The sequence below is a fragment of the Salvia miltiorrhiza genome, chromosome 6, assembly GCF_028751815.1.
Source record: "Salvia miltiorrhiza cultivar Shanhuang (shh) chromosome 6, IMPLAD_Smil_shh, whole genome shotgun sequence".
Classification (NCBI taxonomy): domain Eukaryota; kingdom Viridiplantae; phylum Streptophyta; class Magnoliopsida; order Lamiales; family Lamiaceae; genus Salvia; species Salvia miltiorrhiza.
The window spans coordinates 31876655-31903860 of NC_080392.1; the positions used below are offsets into that span (position 1 = coordinate 31876655).

The 27206-nt window shown below is 43.2% G+C and overlaps 2 protein-coding genes and 2 long non-coding RNA genes across 4 annotated transcripts; 2 read left to right on the forward strand and 2 right to left on the reverse strand.

The window, feature by feature from the left end:
* Nucleotides 1-3570: 3570 nt before the first annotated feature.
* Nucleotides 3571-7107, reverse strand: LOC130989093 (uncharacterized). The gene is made up of 3 exons (XR_009090464.1): nt 6397-7107; nt 4420-4484; nt 3571-3833 (listed from the first exon to the last, which is right to left on the reverse strand). It is a non-coding gene; the product is annotated as an uncharacterized LOC130989093 (long non-coding RNA).
* LOC130989094 (uncharacterized) lies at nt 5519-6365 on the forward strand. The gene is made up of 2 exons (XR_009090465.1): nt 5519-5851; nt 5944-6365. It is a non-coding gene; the product is annotated as an uncharacterized LOC130989094 (long non-coding RNA).
* Nucleotides 7108-10407: 3300 nt separating the features above from the next.
* Nucleotides 10408-16411, reverse strand: LOC130990767 (uncharacterized). Its single transcript, XM_057914999.1, has 5 exons — nt 15840-16411; nt 15697-15752; nt 13718-13782; nt 10550-11846; nt 10408-10479 (listed from the first exon to the last, which is right to left on the reverse strand). Exons 4-5 carry the CDS (start codon nt 11843-11845, stop codon nt 10408-10410), a joined length of 1368 nt encoding a protein of 455 aa, XP_057770982.1. The 5' UTR covers nt 11846; nt 13718-13782; nt 15697-15752; nt 15840-16411.
* A 5316-nt stretch (nt 16412-21727) lies between these two features.
* On the forward strand, nt 21728-25851 carry LOC130990768 (uncharacterized). The gene is made up of 2 exons (XM_057915000.1): nt 21728-23131; nt 23233-25851. Exons 1-2 carry the CDS (start codon nt 21728-21730, stop codon nt 25849-25851), a joined length of 4023 nt encoding a protein of 1340 aa, XP_057770983.1.
* The last annotated feature ends 1355 nt before the right edge of the window (nt 25852-27206 follow it).

Below are 27206 nucleotides of genomic sequence, written 5' to 3' on the forward strand. Positions count from 1 at the left end.
ATTTAGGATGATATCGACTTTGACTTCTCCTTCGATACCTCCTCCTAGCAACTCGAGCCTATCAAAAAGATTTGTCATATGCATGACATGCTCGTGTACAGAATTGCCCTCACTCATCTTACATGCTAAGATTTCCCTCATTATGTTAAAGCGAGCAGATCTCTCAGACTCCCCCAAACACCTCAGTGAGGTTCAACATGATGTCAGTCGCGTCATTCATGACCTGATGTTGGATTTGCAAGGTTTGTGACATAGTCGTCATCATATAGCACTTGGCCATATTATTCTACTTGTGCCACCTTTTATGCGCCTCTCGTTCTTCATCAGTCGACTCATCAGTAAGGGCTGCGGGACGTGGAGTAGTGAGCACAAAATTGTGCTCCTCAGCGACAAGAATATACATAAGATGGCGTTTCCACTCAACATAATTCGGACAGGTGAGAGGATTGTTTGCAAGAATCGAGATGATAGGAGACATAGACATATCTGAAAGTAAACAATTTAAACATGTAAGAACATGAAGCACATAATTCGTAACAATAATATTATAACCTTTTGATAAAAACAATATTAATGAAACCTCCAACTGCCCAAGGAATCTCACGAGTAAGTCACGATCGTGTGGACGTTGACACATGAACCCCTCAACCAGACTATTCACCTAGTCATTTAATTGTCATTCATGTCAACTTAACCTTTTGACAAAAGAAATTAATGGTTGGACCTTAACTACACCATATCATATTCAAGAAGGGACTCTGATGGAGAGTTGTGCATTGTACTTGAAACGATATCTAAGCAGCGACCACAATTTAACCTTGACAATTAAATTCTCGAAATTGACATACTCACTAGGACCATGTCGCTTTCAATTTAATCTCTTGGTTATCTTATTTAAATCCATCCTCTAAAGAACTTATGAAAATCATACGAGCAAGCCACGATTGTGTGGACGTTTACCGCATAAATCCCACTACTTAAATGGATTTAAATATTTTTAATAGAAATCTCAATTTGACAAACTCGTGAAATCAAACATGAAGTAAGCCACGATCGTGTGGACGTTTACTCACACTCTCAATCACTTTGTCTTGAGACCGCTTGTGGAGGTCTAAAATAATTTTTAAGCACTATAAAAATTATTGGAAAAAACAGCTTAGTCTTTTTATTTCAAAAGGTTTGATCATGCTCAACACATAATCCTAAACATGCTCTTCTAGAACGCAACACGTAAAACATGCTCGCGGAATTCTAAAACATGCTTAAGAAAATGATAAACCTAGCATGCTTGTCTAAGCGCAGTTAATAAACACATATTAACAAGCAAAGACAAAAACAACATGCAAAGAGCATAACGGATTAACCCCACGACATGCAAAGAACATAATAAAAGAAATAAAGTTCTTCGTGACCCATTCGTGGAATCTCAATTCTAATCTATTACATTTAAAACAGAAAAGAAATACTCAAAAATGAAAATTCGGCCCGAAATAGCTCCATCAGGCCCGTCTTTGAAACTAGGGTTTGGGAACCCCTAAAATTTATCTCGAGATTCGTGCGGCACCTAGGGTTTGGCTCCCCTAGGCAGCGCCACCACAAACACTCGGCAGCAGCAGCAGCAGCAGCATGCGGCGGCGGCGCGCGGCTCGACGGCCCATGCCTGCCGCGCGTCCTCGGCGTCCTCGGCAGCCCCCTGCCGGCAGCCTCGCCTCGGTAGCTCGGCAGGCCTCGACAACCCTGGGCAGATCGCAGTCGGCGCTCAGCAATCCAGCCCGTCTCGGGTGCACCTGCCATGCGTGCGCGAGCGCGGCACCCAGGCAGATCCGCGCAGCCCCAGGCGCCCAGCCCGTTGATAACACTCATGTTTCCATTATTTTTAGTGTTCATATGATGTAAATTTTATAGGAAATTGAGTGTTGGATGATTGTTTTGTGCTTAAATTGATTTATCTTGTGAAATATGTTACTTGGTCGTACTTTGATGATTTTTTCAGAAATATTGAGTTCGAATTTGAAAACGTTTTCTGAAATAGAAGTTGTAGAACGTCTCGATACGAGTTCGTGAGCGCAAACGGATCGTAAATCGGAGTTCGGACAAGAAAGTTATGGCCAAAACAAGAAAGTCGCGCACAACAGTGAATAGTGTTGACGGAAATTTCCGAATTTTCGGCAATTTTCGGGTTTTTTATATTTTATCAGTATTTTCGAGTTTTATACTGTATTTATCTCCTGTGCCTATATATAGGTCCTTTTCCTGACCTAATAGACACATCTTTTCACATCTCTTTACCTCTTTTCTCCATCTTTTCAGTTTTAGATTTAGACTTTTATTGTTTTCATAGATTATTAGCTTTATTTTTCTACAAGATTCAAGCTGTCATTCAACATTCTTCCGGGTTTTATCTATTTTATTTATTTTAATTGCTTTCTTTTTATTTATGCTTTTGATTTATTTTAGTATGTCTGGCTAGTTCGTTAATCTGAACCTAGAGTTTGTACATAGCTGATTAATTATGTGTGTATGATTTATTGATATCAATTTGCCCTCCAACTTGTGATTCATGATTCCTGGTGCTTAATTTCTTGTGAATTATTTGGCCAATAATTTGAAGGAATATTAAATTGAATTAATACTCGATTGCCCGATGATCGTTTCTTGGATTATTATTAATTCATCATACAACGATTAAAACCTAATATGCTCCTATGAATTTAACAGCTGCACACAAGTGTTAGGAAAACTTACTTGAGAATCGGATGCACAAACTGTTGATGATCGCGTCGAAAGAATCTGACTCCAGCTCTGATCTTCTCGACTGTATCCCGCTCAATTCCCAACGTTGGATGGACAACGAGCTATGGAAATTCCCAAGACAGAAAGACCATACACGTTTCTGCGCCTCCCTCTGCTCTCAAAAACCCTAATTTTTATCAGTGTATTTTTCTGAGAGCTGACAGCTGTATTTAATAATACAGAAAAGAGGAGGAGGCGCCACTTTACATGTGAGGGCCGAAAATTCTGTCTTCTTGGGCTAAGAGACATTGGGCCAGCCCAGGGACCAGATACAAGGAATAAAGATGGGCCTCAAATAAATTAATTTATCCATGGTCAGCCCAGACCATAATTAATTTATAAATATCAGTTCATTCCACTAGAGAACCGATACTGACTTACCCCTTTATTGCCGGTGATGAGTCGGGGCTTGTATTTAGACTTATTAAATCTCCGTATTTAAAATATCTGACATCCATTAATTAATTAGAGCTCTGACAGCTTAAATTAATTAATCTCTTAATAATTCCTTAAGTAGTACCACTCAAACTTTATTATTACGCCTGAACTTAATCTGTCACAGCCCACTATCCCAATGACGGGTTAACCGGGGTTATGACTTGGGTGAACAATAAGAAATGGAAATTTAAAAGGGATTTACTAAATAACCAACATTAATAACAACAAACTAGTGGTATAACAGCCCACTATCCCAATGACGGGTTAACCGGGGTTATGACTTGGGTGAACAATAAGAAATGGAAATTTAAAAGGGATTTACTAAATAACCAACATTAATAACAACAAACTAGTGGTATATATATATATATATATAACCACTTGGGTAATTAACAAATGAGCCAGCCATAACGACTAAACCCCAAATGAAATTTAAACAAAATGAAGGAGTAATAAGTTCCACAATACGATAACAAATTCAGAGTGTTTGCAGCGGAAAAACGTGTGAGTTATGCATATGGAGATGCATACTCAAGGTTTCATTACATAAACATCAAAAGGGAAATCCGCTCAACACCAATCCATTCCATCGCCTGCTCAACCTGCACATTTAGAAATACATGCAGGGCTGAGTATAAAAATACTCAGTGACATAAGCCGAAAATACAACATGCATACATATATAAATTGAACTGCCATAACAGTAACACACAGGGGTTTTCATAAATGACCTGCGCTTACTAAAACATTTCGTTCATTTTCATAAAGGTGGATGCATCCCATTTTCAGTCTATATGATCCATATCTGTCCTTTCTGTCACGCGCCGGGAAGGAGGCCTCCTTACCACGGACGCCAAGACCGGTCGCAAGCGACTCGCGGTCTCCATGAGTGTACACGTTAACCCTAGCTAGCGACCTTTGTCTAGCATAGGATCCCAATTGGATTTCCTTTAAAGTTGGCGAACCAACACAGATAGGATACATATAAAAACATAAACATTTTGGCAGTCAATCATTTCATAAACATTTCATTTTCATAACATTTTCATTTTCATAAAGGGCATTGAACATATAAGCATTTTATAAGAACTGAATAAATAGTCAAAACATATCATGCATATATATTCGCATATGAGGCCTACGTCACGCAGGGGATCTCTATATACGTAATAATAAAATAATGCCCACCTCAATTGTTCTTAAAGCTGGCGTGGAATCGTTTCTTCTTCTGCTTCACTTTCTGTCGCCCGGACCTTCATTGATGAAGAGTCGATAAGTTCGTGAAGAAATTGTCATAAGACAAAGTCTAATTCTACGTGCCTAGGGTATCTTTTAAAGTTTTAGGGTTCTAGCAGCATCCATATTAATCTCGTTTCATTCAATCAATAAAATGTAATCACTTATCATGTAACTATCATATAGGTTCAAACCCAATTGTTCGAACATCAACATGTACATAATCCATAACTTCCTTCTACACCCGTCATTTAGTCAAGTACTCCATCAATTAAGAACAAGCTATATATTATTACTCTGAAAATTTAATCATTATAAATCATGCTTTCTCATACTTCGCACATTTTCATCACATAAATAAATAAATCATTTATAAACACATGCTTAGTAATTTAATATCTCAATTAAATCCCAAGCTCATTTGATAAAGTAAATCATATACTTAATCATTCTATAACACAATTCCACATTTTTTTATCATGTAAATAAATAGTCTCAATATTTATTAAAACATGAAGCCATTCTAATAGGACATTTTAATTCTATTATAATGGAATTACTCATAAAATAATTTAATCCTTTTTCTTTAAAAAGAAACCATATTTATAATATTCTATACATTTTTTTTATGTAAATAAATAAGAAATTCCATTATTCATTTATAAATAATAAAACATTTTAAAATCCATTGAGATGAAATAAAACATTTTAACCATTTAAAATCCATACTCAAAAAGCCTTGAAATATTATAAAAATGAGGGTTTAATCCCATTTTTTTTTTTAGCAAGAAGGCCCAGCAGTATATATAAAAAAAAAAAATCGGCCCATTTTTATTTAAAATTTTCGGCCCAAGCTAATTAAAATAAATCGGCCCACACTCAAGTCCACTGAAAATTAAAATAAATTGCCCAGCATAAAAAAAATTCGGCCCACTGATTTAAATATTTTCGGCCCACTCTCTCTCTTTTTTTAAAAAAAAATTTCGGCCCACTCTAAACTTAACCCTAATACATACAACATATACCACACACACAAAACACATAACACACGCACACACACAGCACGCCTTTCACTCTCCCTCTCTCTCCCTCTCGGTCTGCCTCCCTCTCCCTCGCCGGACGTCAGCGGCGCCGTCAGCAGCGAGCGCCGCTTCGCCGGCCGCTTCTCTTCCCTTCCCCTATTCTCTCTTTCCCTTTTGGTTCTTCCCTTTTCGTCCGTCTCTATCTCTCGGAAACAACCACACGCCGCCTCCTACATGTGCTACCCCGCCTCCTCCGCCGTGACAGAACACGGCCACCTCTCTCAGCCCCTGTCATCTACTGGTCGTCTTCTTCACCGGCCGTCCGAACTCGCCGTGGAGAAGCCGAGCATCGTTTCTCACAGGTAAGCCCTAAATCTCTTTCTTTCCTCCTCTTTTCTTTTCTTAAAACTAGATCTGAGTTTCCCCCATTTTATCCTCTTTTCCGGCCGAGCAGGACCAGCCCGGTGCTCCCACCGCCGTATCGCCGTCACCGGAGAAGATAAGTCCTCTCTTCCCTCTCTTCTTCTCTTACCCCTTTTCTCCGTTTCTCTCTCTCTTTTTTTTTTTAAACTGAAACTCTAATAATCTTTCTCCTCTCCCAATTTCTGACAGAAAAGGAAAAGGCGGCTCGGCGGCACCGTTGCCGTCGCCGGCCCTGAGCAGCCGCCGGCTGTCTCACTCCCTCCCCTGACTCGGACACACAAGGACAGGAGACTCATCCCCCCAAATTCCAGTCACACGCACAAAAGCAAAATTAGGGTTTTATTAATCTGTTCTTTCAATCATTCATTTACAAAAACTGATCTGTACTTGTAATAGATAGAAATATAATGATTATGAGTGCGTGTGTTGATGTTCTTGATGGTTCGAATTTTACAGTAAGTGTATGGAGGAAATAGGAGGTAACCTTGATATGAGTAGGAAATGAGGAAAATCTTCTTTCTGAATTCACCAAAATTGGATCTGCGAATTTATTCAGCCAAGCTTAACAATGAAATTTTGGATCTGAAAACTATGAAAGAATTGGAAGAATTAATGGACGTTTATTACCTCTTTCTTGTTTTGGGAAATCTTGGAAACTGATTTGGAAAGCTGGAATCAGTGAATTATAATTCAAGCATAAGAACGTATAGCTTGGATCAGAATGTTAGGAGGAATGGGAGGAATGTTGGCTGCTGATTTTGATTAAATAAAAGCTAATTGCATGTTGAGATGTTAAAGGTGTAGAAGATGGCTGGCAAAAGAAGGTGTAAAGAGTGTTTAGTGGAATGATGAGTGTGTGGAATAATGAGTGTTTAGTGGAATGATGAGTGTTTAGTGGGATGGTTGGCATATGATGAGTGTTTAGTGGGATGGTTGGCATATGATGAGTGTTTCCAACACCATCAATTTATTTAAGAGTAAGATGGATGTGGAAATGTGTAGGTGCTAGATGAATGTGATGAATAAAATCCTTATTCTGTATTTGTAATACTAATTTCGGGTTCTCATATAACGAAGCTTCGTTATAACTCTCTATAAATTACATATTTTATAACTCGTTTTATAAGTCGAAAATTAATTACGACTTCAAGTAAATAATAGAAATACTATTTCTATCGTATATAAATTAAATAACATGACTCTGCTAAGTCAGTTATAATCCGAAATAATAATTATTGACTACTCAATAATCTTTTAAATCTCAAACGGATTCAAATAATAATAATAAGAATTTAGCACATCAAAACACATATATAACAATTAAATCACATCAGATTAATCAAATCAGTTTTATTATTAATGGATGCCGAACCCTAATTATTAAATCTTTAATCAGTGATTAAAAACTGGGATATGACATACTATCCCCCTTAAAATAAATTTCGTCCCGAAATTTGTACCTCAGGAAATAATTCTGGGTATTTCTCCTTCATGGTAGACTCGAGTTCCCATGTCGCCTCTTCTTGATCATGGTGCTTCCAAAGGACTTTTACTAAGGGTATCGACTTATTCCTTAGTACTTGAACCTTCCGATCTAGAATAGATTCGGGTCTCTCTTCATAGCTCATATCTGGGCTTAGGATAACGTCGTCCCTTTGGATCACGTGTTTTGGATCATAAACATATTTTCTCAACTGTGACACATGAAACACATTATGCACATTCCCAAGGCTTGGCGGCAACGCCAGCCTGTAAGCTACCGGGCCCACCCTTTCTAGGATCTCATAGGGTCCTATAAAACGGGGTCTAAGCTTACCCTTTACGCCAAATCTTGTAATCCCTTTAGAGGGAGAAATTTTCAAAAAGACTTTATCCCCACACTCAAACTGCAAGTCGGTTCGACGTTTGTCGGCATAAGACTTCTGTCTATCTTGGGCTTCTTTAATACGCTGTCGAATCTGACGGACGATCTCGATCATCTCGCCTACTGTATCTGGCCCCAAGATTCTTCTTTCGCCGACTTCATCCCAGTAAAGCGGCGATCTACATTTCTTCCCGTATAACGCCTCATAAGGTGCCATGGCGATAGTTGCTTGATAGTTGTTGTTGTAAGCAAATTCGATTAGTGGCAACACACGCTCCCAATCTTCTCCTCTATCTAGCACGACAGTCCTTAACATATCTTCTAGCGTTTGAATTGTCCTTTCGGACTGACCGTCTGTCTGCGGGTGGAAAGCTGTGCTGAAATTCAACCTTGTTCCCAATTCCTTCTGCAAGCTTATCCAGAATCTGGAGGTAAACTTAGAATCTCTGTCGGACGTGATTGTCTTCGGCACCCCATGTAAACGCACGATCTCCTTGATGTAGAGTTGGGCTAACTTATCTGATCTATACGTGATAGGGATAGGCAGAAAGTGTGCACTCTTTGTGAGTCTGTCTACAATGACCCATATTACCGTGTTACCTCGTCTTGTTTTTGGCAATCCTGTAACAAAGTCCATTGCAATATCGTCCCATTTCCATTCTGGAATCTCCAAAGGTTGTAGCTCGCCGTAAGGTCGTTGGTGTAAAGCCTTTACTTGCTGGCAAACTAGACACTTTTCGACGAATAAAGCCACGTCTCGTTTCATTCCTTCCCACCAGAAATTCTCTTTTAGATCTTGATACATCTTAGTGCTTCCCGGGTGGGCGACATAAGGAGTGTCATGGGCTTCGCTCATGATCTTGTTTTTGAGTTCATCGTCATGAGGGATGCATATTCTCTTCTCAAAGAAAATAGCATTGTCGGCTTCTTCGTGATAGTTCTTGAGATTTCCTTCTCTTATCTTAGCTCGTAATTTCTCCAATTTATCATCCTTCCTTTGAGCTTCTACCACCAATTTCCTCAAATTCGGTATAATCGCGACCACCCCCGCTATTGTAGCAGGTGGGTTTATCACCTCTAATTTCATCCTATCAAAATCTCGTATGAGCTCTTCTTCCTTTGTAAGGATGTATCCCAGTTTCAATGGGACCTTGCGGCTCAATGCGTCGGCTACTACATTGGCCTTCCCCGGGTGATAATTTATACCACAGTCATAATCTTTTACTAATTCGAGCCACCTTCGCTGTCTCATGTTGAGATCCTTTTGCTCGAAAAAGTATTTTAGACTTTTGTGATCGGTGTAAATCTCACACCTGACACCATATAGATGATGTCTCCAAATTTTTAGTGCGTGCACTACCGCCGCTAGTTCAAGATCATGGGTCGGATAATTCAATTCGTGTGGCCTAAGTTGCCGCGATGCATATGCAATCACTTTGCCTTCCTGCATCAAAACGCATCCTAGTCCGTTCTTTGATGCATCCGTGTAGACCACATACTCCTTGTCTGGTTCCGGAATTGTTAGCACTGGCGCTGTAGTTAGCTTTTCCTTGAGCAGCTGAAAACTTTCTTCACACTCGTTAGTCCATGTGTATTTAATTCCCTTTCGGAGCAATTGCGTCATCGGCCTTGCTATCTTGGAAAATCCCTCAATGAATCTTCGATAGTAGCCAGCCAATCCCAAGAAACTTCTGATCTCGTTTGGGGTAGTTGGCGACTTCCATCCTTGTACTGCTTCCACTTTGGCGGGGTCCACCTTAATACCTTCTGAAGATACAATATGTCCCAGAAATGTAACTTCTTTGAGCCAAAACTCACATTTGTTGAATTTGGCAAAAAGGCGTTCATCCCTAAGAGTTTGCAAAACAGTTCTCAGATGTTCCCTGTGTTCTTGTTCATTCTTGGAGTAAATGAGGATATCATCAATAAACACCAAGACGAATTTATCCAAATAAGGATGAAATACTCTGTTCATGAGGTCCATGAACACAGCTGGTGCATTTGTTAGTCCGAACGGCACAACTACGAACTCGTAGTGACCATATCTTGTTCGGAAAGCCGTTTTGGGTATATCTTCATGTCTAACCTTTAACTGATGATACCCAGACTTCAAATCGATTTTGGAGAAAACACTCGCACCCTTGAGTTGGTCGAATAAATCATCAATTCTGGGCAATGGATACTTGTTCTTAAGCGTTAGCTTGTTCAGCTCTCGATAATCGATGCACAATCTCAAGGTTCCATCTTTCTTCTTGACAAACAGCACCGGCGCTCCCCATGGGGACACACTAGGCCTGATGAAGCCTAGGTCCAGCAACTCTTGTAACTGGATTTTCAACTCTTCCAATTCCTTCGGGCCCATTCTGTACGGTGCTTTTGATACCGGCGCCGCTCCTGTCTCTAGATCGATGGTGAATTCTACTTGTCTGTCAGGTGGTAATCCTGGCAAATTTTCTGGGAAAACATCTTGAAAATCCCGCACGATCTCTACATCTTCCATTGTCTTTTCGGTCTCAATTCCCCCGTTCAGGTATACGAGGAAGGCTTGGCAGTCTTTCTTGTTCATCATCTTCCTTGCCTGTAAAGCTGAAATAGTCGGCACTCTGTTCCTCCTGCATATTCCGTGGAAACTCAAAGCGTCCCTTCCTGGAAAGTTGAAACCGATTTTCCGCTCTTGGCACAATATCGTGGCATAGTTCTCCGCTAGCCAGTCCATTCCCAGGATTATATCAACGTCCTCCATCGATATAACATGCAAGTTGTTTGCTATAACCTTAAACGATCCTATGGTCAGTTCTAGGTTCGAGCAAGCATGTGTTACTACTGCTATTCCTCCTATTGGTGAAGAAATTCTCAAGTCCTGATTAGTCTTTTCAGGTTGGAGCTTTAAAGTTTTTACACATACACTTGCAATAAGAGAATGCGAGGCACCCGTGTCGAACAGAAGTATAACAGGTGTGTCAAGTAATGTGCCCATACCTACCAAATTCCCTTGGTTGTTTCCTTGTTTATTCTTGTGCAAGGCATAGGCTCTTGCCTGTGGAATTTGCGGTGGACGTGCCGCAGGTCGATACTGCTGCTGTGGTGGTGGGTAGAGTAACTGTTGGCCTTGGATAGCCCTGAGTGGTTGTACTTGGCCCGGCTGATTCGGCCATCTCATTCCTCCTTGTGGTTTTCCTTGACAGTCTCTGGCAAAATGGCCCTTCTGGCCACACTTAAAGCAGGTATTGCTGCCAGCCAAGCATATGCCGTGATGTGACTTGGAGCATTTGGGACACAAAGGTGCCCTGAGCTGGCCCTGATTGTTTCCAGCTGATCCTGGATTGACTGGTCGTCCTTGCCATTGCCCTTGTGGCATCATGTTTCCTTGCCATGGCCTCTTGTTATCTTGGTTGTTGTAGTAACCCCTATTATTGTTGTTGTTGCCATCCCATTTTCTCTTCCCACGATCGTTGTTTCCCGAAGCTTGAGTCTGGGTTGGGCGGTCTTCAGGCATGGCTGCTTCAACATCCAGGGCTCTGCTAAGTGCCTCAGAGTGGGTGAGATTACCATGACCAGCAAGCGCCATCTTGATCTCATGCCTAAGGCCTGAACGAAACTTCTCGGCCATCTTTTCATCAGTGTCGATCAGATGAGGGGCATAGCGAGACATGTCGCAGAAAGCGCGATCGTATTCCGTCACGGACATCTTGTTTTGTTTCAGATTGAAAAACTCCGTCTCTTTCTTCTTTCTGTAGCTCTTGGGAATGTATTTATCGTAGATCTCCGTCTTGAAGTCTTCCCAAGTCAGGTTTTCCAATTGTTCGAGGGTCATTGCCCTCTTCTTGGTTTCCCACCAAAAATCTGCCGACCCAGTTAGTTGGAATGCAACACAAGAGAGTCTCTCTTGGTCAGAACAGTAAAGAAAGTCGAAAATCCTTTCCATTGCTCTAATCCAGATTTCGGCATCAGTCGGGTTGCCGGTCCCGTTGAATGTTGGCGGGCTCTGTTTAAGAAAAAGTTCCTCAACCCTTCGTGGGGGTTCGTTTGCGGTTCCCACATTGTTTCTTGGGGCTCTTCTGGGAGGCATTCTGTGCTTCAAAAATAAAAGATCCTCAGTATATTCCTTACCTCAATTCATAACATATTCCTCTTGATTTAATCATGAAAGCATCATAACAAAACATCTAAATCCTTATTGATCACAAGAGGGTACTAGGACAACTCAACAGTTATAAGGCTCAATTCTTGAACGGTATCAAAACAAAGTGGTGCAGAAAAATTTGTTGAGAAACTCAAACGAATAACCAGATGGTAGAAAGGAGTAACTACTAGGTCGAACAAAATGATCTAGAGTAAAAACTCATCTGGCTTTTCAACCGAAAGTTGAAACACATGGGTTTTCAACCCAAAATACGTCTACTGATATTTGGATCATGTGGACTGGCTAGGTCCAACATCATCACCTTCCAGTCACACGGGAGACATCATCCCGAACTTAGAGAGCCGTGGACAACTATTCATAATAATAAAACTCAAGTTCGTACTGGCAAACCAAAAGCTTAATTTAAAGTTCTATGTCCTATTGAACCCAAACCCCCACGTATAACATGTACACAAATATATACATATATATAGGCAAAGCATACTGTTCTTAAAATCTATCGTGTACTAAAAGTCGATTCGGTGTTCCATCGCGTGTGAACATTTGAACGTAGAGACTATGCTCAAACCCTTGATGCAGCGTTTGCCTTGAATTCGTCTTGTATCATCATCCCGTGTTTTTCCTTCAACGTGTACATGTCTTTTCATTCCTCTTTGTAGTTCAAAAGAACCATTGTTTTCTTGTGGGAGCTGAAATGCTCTAAGTTCTCTTTCATTCTTCTACATCATCACTTTAAGAATCTAGATTGTAGAGATATCCTACTAATCCAGCAGTCTATGTTATTTTAGAATAGTGATCATGCAACTTATAGCAATCTATGTTTTCTGGGGAAAGCATGTGTCAATTCTCTATCATTCTTCTCTTATCATAACATCATAACCGGGGTTATGACTTGGGTGAACAATAAGAAATGGAAATTTAAAAGGGATTTACTAAATAACCAACATTAATAACAACAAACTAGTGGTATATATATATATATATAACCACTTGGGTAATTAACAAATGAGCCAGCCATAACGACTAAACCCCAAATGAAATTTAAACAAAATGAAGGAGTAATAAGTTCCACAATACGATAACAAATTCAGAGTGTTTGCAGCGGAAAAACGTGTGAGTTATGCATATGGAGATGCATACTCAAGGTTTCATTACATAAACATCAAAAGGGAAATCCGCTCAACACCAATCCATTCCATCGCCTGCTCAACCTGCACATTTAGAAATACATGCAGGGCTGAGTATAAAAATACTCAGTGACATAAGCCGAAAATACAACATGCATACATATATAAATTGAACTGCCATAACAGTAACACACAGGGGTTTTCATAAATGACCTGCGCTTACTAAAACATTTCGTTCATTTTCATAAAGGTGGATGCATCCCATTTTCAGTCTATATGATCCATATCTGTCCTTTCTGTCACGCGCCGGGAAGGAGGCCTCCTTACCACGGACGCCAAGACCGGTCGCAAGCGACTCGCGGTCTCCATGAGTGTACACGTTAACCCTAGCTAGCGACCTTTGTCTAGCATAGGATCCCAATTGGATTTCCTTTAAAGTTGGCGAACCAACACAGATAGGATACATATAAAAACATAAACATTTTGGCAGTCAATCATTTCATAAACATTTCATTTTCATAACATTTTCATTTTCATAAAGGGCATTGAACATATAAGCATTTTATAAGAACTGAATAAATAGTCAAAACATATCATGCATATATATTCGCATATGAGGCCTACGTCACGCAGGGGATCTCTATATACGTAATAATAAAATAATGCCCACCTCAATTGTTCTTAAAGCTGGCGTGGAATCGTTTCTTCTTCTGCTTCACTTTCTGTCGCCCGGACCTTCATTGATGAAGAGTCGATAAGTTCGTGAAGAAATTGTCATAAGACAAAGTCTAATTCTACGTGCCTAGGGTATCTTTTAAAGTTTTAGGGTTCTAGCAGCATCCATATTAATCTCGTTTCATTCAATCAATAAAATGTAATCACTTATCATGTAACTATCATATAGGTTCAAACCCAATTGTTCGAACATCAACATGTACATAATCCATAACTTCCTTCTACACCCGTCATTTAGTCAAGTACTCCATCAATTAAGAACAAGCTATATATTATTACTCTGAAAATTTAATCATTATAAATCATGCTTTCTCATACTTCGCACATTTTCATCACTTAAATAAATAAATCATTTATAAACACATGCTTAGTAATTTAATATCTCAATTAAATCCCAAGCTCATTTGATAAAGTAAATCATATACTTAATCATTCTATAACACAATTCCACATTTTTTTATCATGTAAATAAATAGTCTCAATATTTATTAAAACATGAAGCCATTCTAATAGGACATTTTAATTCCATTATAATGGAATTACTCATAAAATAATTTAATCCTTTTTCTTTAAAAAGAAACCATATTTATAATATTCTATACATTTTTTTTTATGTAAATAAATAAGAAATTCCATTATTCATTTATAAATAATAAAACATTTTAAAATCCATTGAGATGAAATAAAACATTTTAACCATTTAAAATCCATACTCAAAAAGCCTTGAAATATTATAAAAATGAGGGTTTAATCCCAATTTTTTTTTTAGCAAGAAGGCCCAGCAGTATATATAAAAAAAAAAAATCGGCCCATTTTTATTTAAAATTTTCGGCCCAAGCTAATTAAAATAAATCGGCCCACACTCAAGTCCACTGAAAATTAAAATAAATTGCCCAGCATAAAAAAAATTCGGCCCACTGATTTAAATATTTTCGGCCCACTCTCTCTCTTTTTTTAAAAAAAAATTTCGGCCCACTCTAAACTTAACCCTAATACATACAACATATACCACACACACAAAACACATAACACACGCACACACACAGCACGCCTTTCACTCTCCCTCTCTCTCCCTCTCGGTCTGCCTCCCTCTCCCTCGCCGGACGTCAGCGGCGCCGTCAGCAGCGAGCGCCGCTTCGCCGGCCGCTTCTCTTCCCTTCCCCTATTCTCTCTTTCCCTTTTGGTTCTTCCCTTTTCGTCCGTCTCTATCTCTCGGAAACAACCACACGCCGCCTCCTACATGTGCTACCCCGCCTCCTCCGCCGTGACAGAACACGGCCACCTCTCTCAGCCCCTGTCATCTACTGGTCGTCTTCTTCACCGGCCGTCCGAACTCGCCGTGGAGAAGCCGAGCATCGTTTCTCACAGGTAAGCCCTAAATCTCTTTCTTTCCTCCTCTTTTCTTTTCTTAAAACTAGATCTGAGTTTCCCCCATTTTATCCTCTTTTCCGGCCGAGCAGGACCCGCCCGGTGCTCCCACCGCCGTATCGCCGTCACCGGAGAAGATAAGTCCTCTCTTCCCTCTCTTCTTCTCTTACCCCTTTTCTCCGTTTCTCTCTCTCTCTCTTTTTTTTAAACTGAAACTCTAATAATCTTTCTCCTCTCCCAATTTCTGACAGAAAAGGAAAAGGCGGCTCGGCGGCACCGTTGCCGTCGCCGGCCCTGAGCAGCCGCCGGCTGTCTCACTCCCTCCCCTGACTCGGACACACAAGGACAGGAGACTCATCCCCCCAAATTCCAGTCACACGCACAAAAGCAAAATTAGGGTTTTATTAATCTGTTCTTTCAATCATTCATTTACAAAAACTGATCTGTACTTGTAATAGATAGAAATATAATGATTATGAGTGCGTGTGTTGATGTTCTTGATGGTTCGAATTTTACAGTAAGTGTATGGAGGAAATAGGAGGTAACCTTGATATGAGTAGGAAATGAGGAAAATCTTCTTTCTGAATTCACCAAAATTGGATCTGCGAATTTATTCAGCCAAGCTTAACAATGAAATTTTGGATCTGAAAACTATGAAAGAATTGGAAGAATTAATGGACGTTTATTACCTCTTTCTTGTTTTGGGAAATCTTGGAAACTGATTTGGAAAGCTGGAATCAGTGAATTATAATTCAAGCATAAGAACGTATAGCTTGGATCAGAATGTTAGGAGGAATGGGAGGAATGTTGGCTGCTGATTTTGATTAAATAAAAGCTAATTGCATGTTGAGATGTTAAAGGTGTAGAAGATGGCTGGCAAAAGAAGGTGTAAAGAGTGTTTAGTGGAATGATGAGTGTGTGGAATAATGAGTGTTTAGTGGAATGATGAGTGTTTAGTGGGATGGTTGGCATATGATGAGTGTTTAGTGGGATGGTTGGCATATGATGAGTGTTTCCAACACCATCAATTTATTTAAGAGTAAGATGGATGTGGAAATGTGTAGGTGCTAGATGAATGTGATGAATAAAATCCTTATTCTGTATTTGTAATACTAATTTCGGGTTCTCATATAACGAAGCTTCGTTATAACTCTCTATAAATTACATATTTTATAACTCGTTTTATAAGTCGAAAATTAATTACGACTTCAAGTAAATAATAGAAATACTATTTCTATCGTATATAAATTAAATAACATGACTCTGCTAAGTCAGTTATAATCCGAAATAATAATTATTGACTACTCAATAATCTTTTAAATCTCAAACGGATTCAAATAATAATAATAAGAATTTAGCACATCAAAACACATATATAACAATTAAATCACATCAGATTAATCAAATCAGTTTTATTATTAATGGATGCCGAACCCTAATTATTAAATCTTTAATCAGTGATTAAAAACTGGGATATGACATAATCAACCTGCAGGGTTTAGCGTAATAAACCTTATTGAGCTCCTTAAGGGGATGTCATTATCCTATACCGGATACGGGTACTAATACAGATAATCAGATATCATATATTAACCGCTATCACCCAAGATACAGAGTACTCGAGTTAGTATATAACTTTCACCCATAGTAAGTCAAAGTGATATACGAATTAATATATATATCTGAATACTTATTAGTATTAAGATTTATAAGTCACCGAGATCTTGATTCTTCACTTAAGTCAGATAGAAGAATACATCTCAAACTGTGGTCCTATCAATACGTAATGACGTACCAGTATAGACAAGTAGTCAAGACAAACTACTTCCATCTATACTGCAGCCTAAACCAATAACTTGTCCTAGAGTTATTTCGACTGTAATCATATTATATCTCTTAAGGTTTATTCCAATTATACGATCTTCTGTGATACACCGTATAACCGTATAATCTACTTATATAGAGATAAAGAACATACATATGCAATCATGAACACAATCAGACAGGAGATTGAAAACAGTGAACACAGGAATCATTATATACAAGCATAAAAGTTCTTGCTTTCAGTATATAAATCCAACAATCTCCCACTTATACTAAAGCAAAACTTTTAGTATACAATGTGTCTAAATACTAGCTATTACAAAAACTTCACTTCATCTCTCCCACTTATACTGAAAGTTTTTTCTCTAAGTGGGTGGCATCAACCGCAATCCCATCCCTCGAGCATGCTTCTCATATGTCTTTTGCGGTAAGCTTTTCGTGAAAGGATCAGCTAGGTTCTCCAATGTATCAATCTTTTCTACTAGCACATCTCCTCTGTTTACGATTTCTCGTATGATGTGGTACTTTTTCTCTATGTGTTTTGACGCCTTGTGGCTCCTGGGTTCCTTAGAATTTGCCACTGCACCCGAGTTATCACAATAAATTATGATACTCTTAGGCAAATTAGGGACCACTCCTAGATCCAAGAGGTAGTTCCGGAACCATACAGCCTCCTTAGCAGCTTCCGAAGCAGCTACATACTCGGCTTCCATGGTGGAGTCTGCAATGCACTTCTGCTTTGCACTCCGCCACGATACGGCTCCACCTCCTAAGGTAAACACATAATTAGAGGTAGATCTCTTCTCATCCCGGTCAGCCTGGAAATCCGAATCGGTGTAACCCAAAGGAAATAGACTGTCTGACTGGTAAACTAGCCTATAATCTCGAGTCCTCTTAAGGTACTTGAGAATATGTTTTACCGCAGTCCAGTGTCCTGGTCCAGGGTTCGACTGATATCTTGCAACCATGCCAACGACATAGCAAATATCAGGTCTCGTGCATAGCATCGCATACATGAGGCTACCTACGGCGGAAGCATAGGGTATCTTCCTCATCTCCTCAACCTCACTAGGCGTCTTAGGACACATGTCCTTAGACAGAGGAATGCCATGTCTAAAAGGTAGCAAGCCTTTCTTGGCATTTTGCATGCTAAAACGAGCAATCACAGTATCAATGTAAGACGCTTGAGATAAGCTCAACATCCTTTTCTGGCGATCACGAACGACCTTGATCCCCAGGATGTACGCTGTATCTCCTAAGTCTTTCATTTGAAATTGTTCGGATAACCATTTCTTTATGTCTGATAATAGCTCAACATTGTTGCCAATGAGGAGGATATCATCTACATAAAGTGCAAGGAAAACCACGTCACCATTGGCATCTAAACGGTACACGCAACTTTCGTTCTCACAACGAGTAAATCCGTAGGATTTAATGACCTTGTCAGAACGTTTGTTCCATGACCTCGAAGCTTGCTTAAGTCCATAAATGGACTTCTTAAGCTTCCACACAAGATGCTCTTCGCCCTTCTTCACAAACCCTTCAGGTTGCTGCATATAGATGTCCCTTCCTTCTTCAAGGAAACCGTTTAGGAAAGCGATCTTGACATCCATTTGCCAAATCTCAAGGTTCATGTGGGCTGCTATGGCAAGGAGTATTCGGATAGACTTCAGCATGGCAACCGGCGAGAAGGTCTCATCATAATCTATACCCTGTTCCTGGGTATAACCTTTCGCCACCAATCTAGCTTTAAAAGCTGCGACTTCGCCATCCGAATCTCTCTTTCTCTTGTATACCCACCTACTATCTATAGCTAAAAAGCCATCTGGTAGTTCTGTCGCAGCCCGATTCCGACACTAGTAATAGCGGGGATCGAGTATCGATACGACTATTTTAAAGGAATAAAAGACAAGATGTATAGGTCAAACATCAAGCGGAAGCTCACATCAAAAGGTGTTAAGGAAATCATCATAAATGAATCCAAGGGTAAAATCGTCAACATCGTTATATCTTTTTGATTATCAGGAATTTCACGAACAAAAACAAAACGGGTATAGCTCATTTTTCATAATGAAGAATAATATGCAGAGTATCGCAGCAAAAGGCGAATCGATTATATGTATGAAGACATATAACCGTGAGTGTATTGCTTGATTGGAAATTCAAAGAAAAATGCTCTCTCTCGCTAGGGCCTCTCTCTCGCTAGGGTTTTCTTCTGCCGCCTTCTAGGCGGCGACTTTCTCTCTCTGTTTGGCCGGCCGGCTTTGGTTTTCTCCGGTCGGTATGACGTCCTCTTCTGTTCTCTCGGCTTTCCCTCCGCTGGGAATCAACAACTCGAATTGGTTCCCTCCCTTGCGTTCTACTCCCAATGGCAACGCACGGTTAGGGTTGGTTTCAGACTCACTTAGGGTTACTCCACCTTCAACCCTCCTGGTTCCTCCGTCGTCTGGTGCAGGATTCCTTTGGAACGACGGTTTGCCGCCGGCGTCTCTAGAAAATAATTCTAGGGTTTCACACTCCTTCAACCCCTCATCCTGCACTGTGGGTTTTCTCTTTGCGGATTCTTCATCCGCGCTTCATGGAGTCTCCTCCGGGTTGCCGGAAGCGGTGTTTGACTGGAGTGCTTTCATAGCCAAGGCCAACGTTCATTCGCAACCTTCACAATTGGCGGCTGTTCCTAGGGTTTCTGCTTCGGAGACGGCGGCTACGGATTTTACGCGAAATCCCACTTCTTCTTTAGATTCCCTTATCGTGGCTTCTACTCCGGTTCATTTTGGGGAGGGTTCGGGAATCTCTATCTCCGGTAATACTCGCACGGCGAGTTCTCAGCCGCTGGAGTTCGCGATCTCTCAAGAGATGATTCAACGGGAAACTAGGGTTCTTCACGCTACTTCGGCACCACTGCAGCAGCCTCATGGTATTCCTCTTTACAGGAAGACGTTTGCGGAATCTCTGAAATCTTCTACTGATCGTCCGGCTGATGTTCCGGCGCACGATTATGCGGTGTTGAAGCCGACGTTAGTGGCAGACCGTCCTCGTCTCATTCTCTCTTCTGCTTTCCGTCAAAGACAAATTAGGTCTTTTCAACATGCCATCCATGGCCGGATTTTACTCAAGAAAGGTCAGGCGCCTAGGTTCGCTGCCGACCTCTACTCGGAGCTCTCTGACCTTTGGAAATCGTCGGCGAACTGGGAAGTGATTCCTCTCGGGAAGGGATATTTTACGCTAAAATTTTCTACACATTCTGACTTTGCCGCTGCTTTTGCTAAGAACACTTGGAGACTCCGATCCGGAATCCTCTTCCTTCAAGCTTGGACTCCGAATTTCAATCCGCACAAGCTGGATTCCTCCTTGGCTCAGGTTTGGGTGCGGATATTCAACTTACCTCACGAGCTCTGGCATCCTGAGGTCATTACGGGTATTGCTCGCCAGGTAGGTACTCTTTTACTTATTGATGGTTTGTCGGCTAGGGCATCTGTGGGTAACTTTGCCAGGATCCTTGTGGAAATTAATGTGGCTCTGGAACACCCTTCGTTCCTTGATGTTCAATATGATGAAAACACTTATGAGATTGAGTTTCGATATGAGGATATGCCTACTTTTTGCTGTGTTTGCTCTTCTTTTGGTCATTCTACAGACAATTGCCGGAAGATGAACCCGGAGGCTGATTCTGATGGCACGGAGTTGCCCCCGCCTCACTGGGATCAGGTCACAGGTAGACAAGGTGGTCATGGTAGACGGCGCAGGGGTCGTTCCAGACGGAAACGTGCCAGGAACAGGACTGCGACGCCCTCTTTAGCTCCGTCGGAGGGCAGGAATGTTGGTATGCCCACTGCTTCGCTGGGTACTAAGGCGGGCCATCCCTTGTCGCAGGAGTCCCCTCCGGAGGACTCTCCTCGCACCCCTATTACTGTTTCTTCGGGTATCTCCACGTCTAATTCCTTTGAGGTTCTTGAGGATGGACTGGAAACGGAGGTTGGGAAAGGACCAAATGATATGAGTATCATCAAGGATTCTTCTGGGTTTCAGGTGGATGGTTCCCCTGATATTGTGTGCTCCTTAAAAAAGAGTATTGAAACGGCCTCGGCGGAGGGTGGTCTCTCTGAGGGCAGTCTCTTTGGCTCGGAGGGTCTCTCTGGGGTGGCCTCTCTGGCTCGGCGGGTGTTCTCTCTGGCACGGCGGGTGGTCTCTCTGGCTCTGGCTCGGCGGGTGTTTTCTCTGACTCGGACCCGTTGGAGGGTTCCTCTTCCCAGCCAATGAGCTCGCAACCGGCTCAGTTGGCGGTCTCTGGTACTCTGGCTTCCGGTTTGCATCGTCCCCTGGGCCCCCCTTCTCCACATCCTAAGAAGGTTCTGGCTGCTCGTCCTCCCCTCCCTTTAGGCCGTGGTGGGAGAGGTGGGCGGAATCAACCAGCGGCTGACCCGGGAAGATATAGTTATGTCTCTTTTCGGAGTCCTTCCACGCCAGGAGGAGGCATCTCTATCGTTCCGCCGCAGATGAAAGGGGGGCTCAACACTCGGATAACTGCGCGGCGGGGATGCTCCCCGGAACCTGCGGTTTTCTTGGAGAAAGTTGCTGTTGCTTAATCCGCTGGCGCTGTGATTCAGAACTTCACCATTGAGTCCCCAAGCTCGGGAGCTCTACAGAGTATGTCTGATGTTGCTACTAAGTCCTCTAAGACTAGATGGGGGGATGCGGTTTCGGACTTTGATGGAGATCCCCTTCAGGTGGATGGCTCTCTTTCTGTTTCTCAATGAATGTGCTGAGTTGGAATATCCGAGGCATCTCCTCGTCTATGCCTCTTCTCTCCCAGTACTGTAGCACTCATAGACCGAGCCTTCTTGGTGTTCTCGAGCCCAAGTCTCGGTTTTCTAGCATCCCGAATTCTTATTGGCGTTCTTTACATCTTTCCCCGGTTCATCAGAACGATCGTGGTTCACGGCGTTCTAATATTTGGGTTTTTGTTGACCCTGCTTTGTCCCCGGCGGTGGTCTTCTCCTCTGATCAGGTTGTGATTCTTCGCTGCTCCATTATGGGAATTTTTTGCACGTTTGCTTTCAATCACGCTTCTTGTGATTACATTGAGCGTCGTCAGCTCTGGCGGGATGCGGGCCCTTTCATGGTGGGTGCTTGTCTTATGATTGGGGATTTCAACGCGGTTTTGGGCGCTCACGAACGTCGGGGTCGTAGAACCCCTGCTTCTAGACCTTGCTCAGAGTTTTGCTCCTTCATTGAGGATCATGACTTAATTCAATCGGACTCGTCTGGCCCTTTCTTCACTTGGACCGATCGGCGTAGGTTCCCTTTCCCGATTGAGTCGGTTCTGGATAGAGCCCTTTTCTCTCAGGATTTCTTTGATATTTGGTACTCTGCCTCGGCGTTGGTTCTCCCCAGGCTGGGGTCCGATCACTCTCCTATTCTTTTGAAGTGCCAGGATACGGCCTCCCCCCCTGCCGGTCGTCGGTTTCGTTTCTTGAATATGTGGTGCTCTCATGAGGGCTTTCTGGATCAGGTTCGTGCTTCTTGGTCCTCGCCTCTTGATTATGCTTGTCCTATGGTCCGCGTGATGAAAAAGCTGAAACGCCTTCGTCCGATCCTCAAGGCCTGGAACAGAGAGACCTTTGGGAACTATAATACTGCCTTTGCAGATCTACAGCAGGATCTGAGCCTTCTTCAAGAGAATATTGATGAGCAAGGCTATACGGAGGATCTCTTTGATCAGGAAGTTAGTTTGCAGGCGCGCCTTAGCACTATTCTTCTGAGGAAATCTGAGCACCTTCGACAGCAAAGTCGGGTCTCGTGGCTTTCCGATGGGGATCGTAATACTCGCTTCTTCCACTCTATGGTGAAATGGCGTCGGGCTAGTCAATCCATCAAGAAGCTCAGTATTGATGGCGTCACTTCAGACGATCCGACCGCTATGGCGGCTCACGTGGTTAGCTTCTATGAGGATCTCTTCATGGAGCCGAGCTCTGGGGCAGTGGACAGATCCTGGATCGCTGGTTACATTCCCCATTCTATCACTGCGGCTCACGCTGCTCGGCTTACCTCGCTTCCTTCTGCGGAGGATGTTCGAGAGGTGGTCTTCTCGATGGATGGGAACAGCGCTCCTGGTCCGGACGGTTTCAATGGTGCTTTCTTCCAACACTCTTGGGAGGTGGGGGGGAAGATGTGGTCGACGCTGTTAGACGCTTCTTCTCGCTTGGATATATTCCCCATGGTCTTAACTCCAATCTTTTTTGCCTTCTTCCTAAGAAGGCGGATGCGGTTCTGGTTTCGGATTACCGGCCTATTGTCCTGGGTAACTTCTTCTTCAAAGTCATCACCAAAATTCTGGCTTCTCGTCTCAATTTGGTGGCGGCTGAGATCGTTTCAGTCAATCAGTTCGGTTTTATTTCTGGACGTTCTATTCAGGAGTGTATTCTGCTGGCTTCTGAAGGGGTCAACTGCATGGAACGTTCGATTCAGGGGAGGAATTTGGCACTCAAAGTGGACATCCGGAAGGCCTTTGATACCTTGAGCTGGGAGTTCGTCGACGTCGTCTTGGATTGCTTCGGGTTCCCTCTTACTTTTCGCCACTGGATCAGCACTATCTTCCAGTCGGCTAAGATTTCCGTCCTTTTTAACGGTGAGCAGCATGGGTTTTTCAGTTGCTCCCGGGGGGTTCGTCAGGGGGACCCCCTCTCTCCGATTTTGTTTGCTCTGGCGGAGGAGGTTTTGAGTCGCCTTCTTTTGGATGCTGCGGATAGGGGCTTTATTAGTCGTATGAGGATGTCCCGCTCGGTGCTTTTTCCGTCTCATCTCCTGTACGCTGATGACGTGCTCTTATTTTGTAAAGCTGACAAGCGCAGTTGTCGGATGATTGATTCTATCCTGCAGCTTTATGCTAACGTTTCCGGGCAACACTGCAATAAGATCAAGTCCACCGTTTTTTTCGGCAAAGGGGTTTCTCTTCGGTCCCGCCGCCGGCTTCAACGTGATTTGGGCTTCTCCCCGGGCTCCTTGCCTTTTTCTTATTTAGGGGTCCCTGTTTTCGCGGGCCGGGCTTCTTCTGTGCGTCTGGCGGGTATCTGGGACCGCATTATTGCTCATTTTCCCAAGTGGCAAGGCATGCAGCTTTCTATGGCCGGTCGCCTCTGTCTGGTTACTTCCGTCATCCAGAGTGCCGCAGTGCACAGCATGTCAATTTATAAGTGGCCGGCTAAGCTCCTTCATGACTTGGATCGCGCTTGTCGATCCTTTATTTGGACGGGCAGCACCTCTTCGAAGCCTAGATCTTCGGTGGCTTGGAATAGGGTTTGTGCGCCGAAGGAACAGGGAGGGTTGAATGTCAAGTCGTTCACTCACATCAGTCAGGGTTTCATGCTTAGGTTGGGGTGGTTGCTGCTCACTTCTGATTCCTTTGGCTTTCGCCTCTTCAGAGAGCGTTATCTTGATTCCTGTCTGCGGCCTCGGTTGCCTTGGTTTTCCTCCACGATTTGGCTGGGCTCGAGGGAGTCCATTCGTACTTTGATCAGAGACACGCACTGTTCTATTGGCCCCGGCTCCTCTGTTATGTTCTGGTTTGATAATTGGCTTGGTTACAGGCTGGTTGATCGAATTGGGATTTCTGAGGCTGATTATCATCTTCTCATGCAGCCGGTTTCAGATTATTATTTTGATGACACTTGGCACTTCACTCTGGATTTCGTGCAGGCCTTTCCGGATATTGCTGTTGACATTGTGTCAACTCCCATCAGCGGGGGGGAGGATCGTCGTGCTTGGATTCACTCTCACTTTGGTGATGTCTCCTCCGCGATAGCCACTGACCATGTTCGTCCCTCCTTCCCAAAGGTTACCTGGGGCAAGTGGATTTGGGCCCAGTTTATTCCGATGCGTCGTTCTATTATGACCTGGAGGGTTATTCTGGGCAGGCTCCCTACGGCCAGCGCTTTGCGTCGTTCGGGTTACTGCGGTCCGGGTTGGTGCCCTTTGTGTAAGAATGCGAACGAAGATATATGTCACCTTTTTTGGGAGTGCGAGGTTGCTAGACAAGTTTGGGGTTCCCTCTTTTCCTGGTTCAGGATGGACGGCTCTGGTTCTCAGGAGATTGGAAGCTTCATCATTTGGGCCATGAACAGGACTGTGAGCAGGCAGGTGAATAACCTCTGGCGGGTGGGTGTTATGTCTACTATTTGGAGTATTTGGAATCTGAGGAACATGGCTATTTTCAATGACGCTCCGGTGTCTGCTATGGCCTTAGCTGTGCAGATTAAAGCTTTCATTCTCGAAGCCTCTCGCATCAGCCTGGGGGAGATGGCGAACTCTGTGGACGATCTTCTTGTTCTTCATGGTCTTGGGGTCCCGGGTCGACCTCGTCGGCCTACTTCCTACATCTATGTGTTTTGGCTTCCTCCTCCTCAGCCTTGGCGGAAGATTAATATTGATGGTTCGGTGCATGGCTCCCCTCCCCTTATCCACACTGGTGGGGTTATGCGTGACGCCTCGTCTGTCTTAGGTTGCTTCCATTTCTCTGCTGGCCGTGGTTGGGCGTTTGAAGCCGAGCTTCTTGCCCTCATCATTACCCTGGAGCAGATCATCGCTCAGAACTGGGATTTCGTGTGGATTGAGACGGACTGCACCTACATGGTTGATCTCCTCCGTTCGCGCTCCCACACGGTCCCGTGGAGATTCTTCAGTCGTTGGCGGAAGGTACTTTCTTCCATTGCTGATTTGCACATTATTATCACTCACATTTACAGGGAAGGAAATAGGGTTGCTGACTTCATGGCCTCTTCGGTGACGGAGGAGGGTATTTGGCCGTTTGCGATCCCGGAGATTCTTCATTTGGTGAGAGATGACAGAAGAGGTCTTCCTTACATTCGTATCGCCCCCTAAGTGCGATGGGTTGTACAGGGAAGTTTCTGTCTTTTTCACGCTTTTTGCTGTTTTTTGTTTTCGGTTCTTGGGCTGTTGTTTGCGGGCTTTGCTCCTGGGATCCCTGGGTCCGCTGGTCTTGGGTGGTGATCTCTTCTTTACGTCCCGCTGAGCTTCTTCACTGCTTTGGTTTTGCCCTGGCTTCCGAGGCTCTGGCTTGTGTTGGGTTCTGGTGGCTGATCTTGGCCTTAAGCTCGGTGCATGTCTGGGGTGTGATCCGGTTTTTACGTTTTGGGAAGGCAACGGATGGATGAGCTTCTTTGATGGGATTTGTCCGGTTGATGTTTGCAGGAGTGTCTTCATGGCATGCTGGTTTCTCTGGTTTGTTGGCTGTTCTCTTGGTCTCTGCTCCGATGTCAATCAAACCGTTATGAGCATGGGAAACCCCGCGGGAAGTCTTTGGTGTTCCCAACTACTTCATCCCGTGAAGCTGGCCTCCTTCAGGCCTCTGCTCCTATGATGGTGGTATTGTTATGAGCATGGGAAACCTCGCGGGTCTCCTTTGGTTACCCCAATTACTTCATCCCGTGAAGATTGGCCTTCTAATGTTTATTTTTAAATTTGTATTTTTGGTTGAGTTTCTTAACGGCTTCGCTTTAGGAGACTCACTGCTTGCGGGGAATCGGGTCTGACCGGATTGGTCGCTTCTTTTGATGTTGCCTCCCCAGACTTTCCTTCGTTCTCATCCTCGGTCTGCAGTGCTTGAGGCAGGTCTGTTTCGGGCTTGTTTTGGTGGGGGAGCCTCGTGAAGCCTTTGCTTTCCGGGGCCGGTTTGGTGGTTTGATGGAACGTTTGAGGTGCTGATCCACCCTTGACCTTTGTCCCTGGGGGGAAGGGTTGGTTTTTCGCTTTGTCGTTCTTCCTTACTTCGTTGTTCTGTTGTGTTTTGGTTTGTTCGGTTTGCTGCTGTTTTGCTTCTTGTTTGGCAGGTTGGCTTGGGCACGCGTCTGGCGCTTTGACTCCTCTGGCGCCTTGACTCCCCTGGCGCCTTGGCTCCTCTGGCGCCTCGACTCCTCTGGCGCCTTGTCTCCTCTGGCGCCTCGACTCCGCTGGCGCCTAGAATCCTCTGACGCCTTGCCCCCTCTGGCGCCTTGACTCCTCTGGCGCCTTGTTTACTTTGGCGCCCCGTTTCCCTTGGCGACTAGACTCCTCTGGTGCCTTGACTCCTCTGGCGCTTCGTCTCCTCTGGCGCCTTGACTCCTCTGGATAGAGCCCCGTTTTTGTTCGTTTTTGTTGTTTTCCTTCTCCTTTGCTTGGTTTTTTGTCTTCTTTTTGTCTTGTTTTTTTTCGGACTATCCTTGTTTGCGCCTGTGCTC

Coding starts and splice junctions, on each gene's coding strand:
- LOC130990767 (XM_057914999.1), bottom strand. CDS start 11,845: ATGCCTCCCAGAAGAGCCCCAAGAAACAATGTGGGAACCGCAAACGAA. Junction 10,480..10,549: donor TGACCATAGGATCGTTTAAG/GTTATAGCAAAC, acceptor TGGACTGGCTAG/CGGAGAACTATGCCACGATA.
- LOC130990768 (XM_057915000.1), top strand. CDS start 21,728: ATGAATGTGCTGAGTTGGAATATCCGAGGCATCTCCTCGTCTATGCCT. Junction 23,132..23,232: donor TCTTCCAACACTCTTGGGAG/GTGGGGGGGAAG, acceptor CTTCCTAAGAAG/GCGGATGCGGTTCTGGTTTC.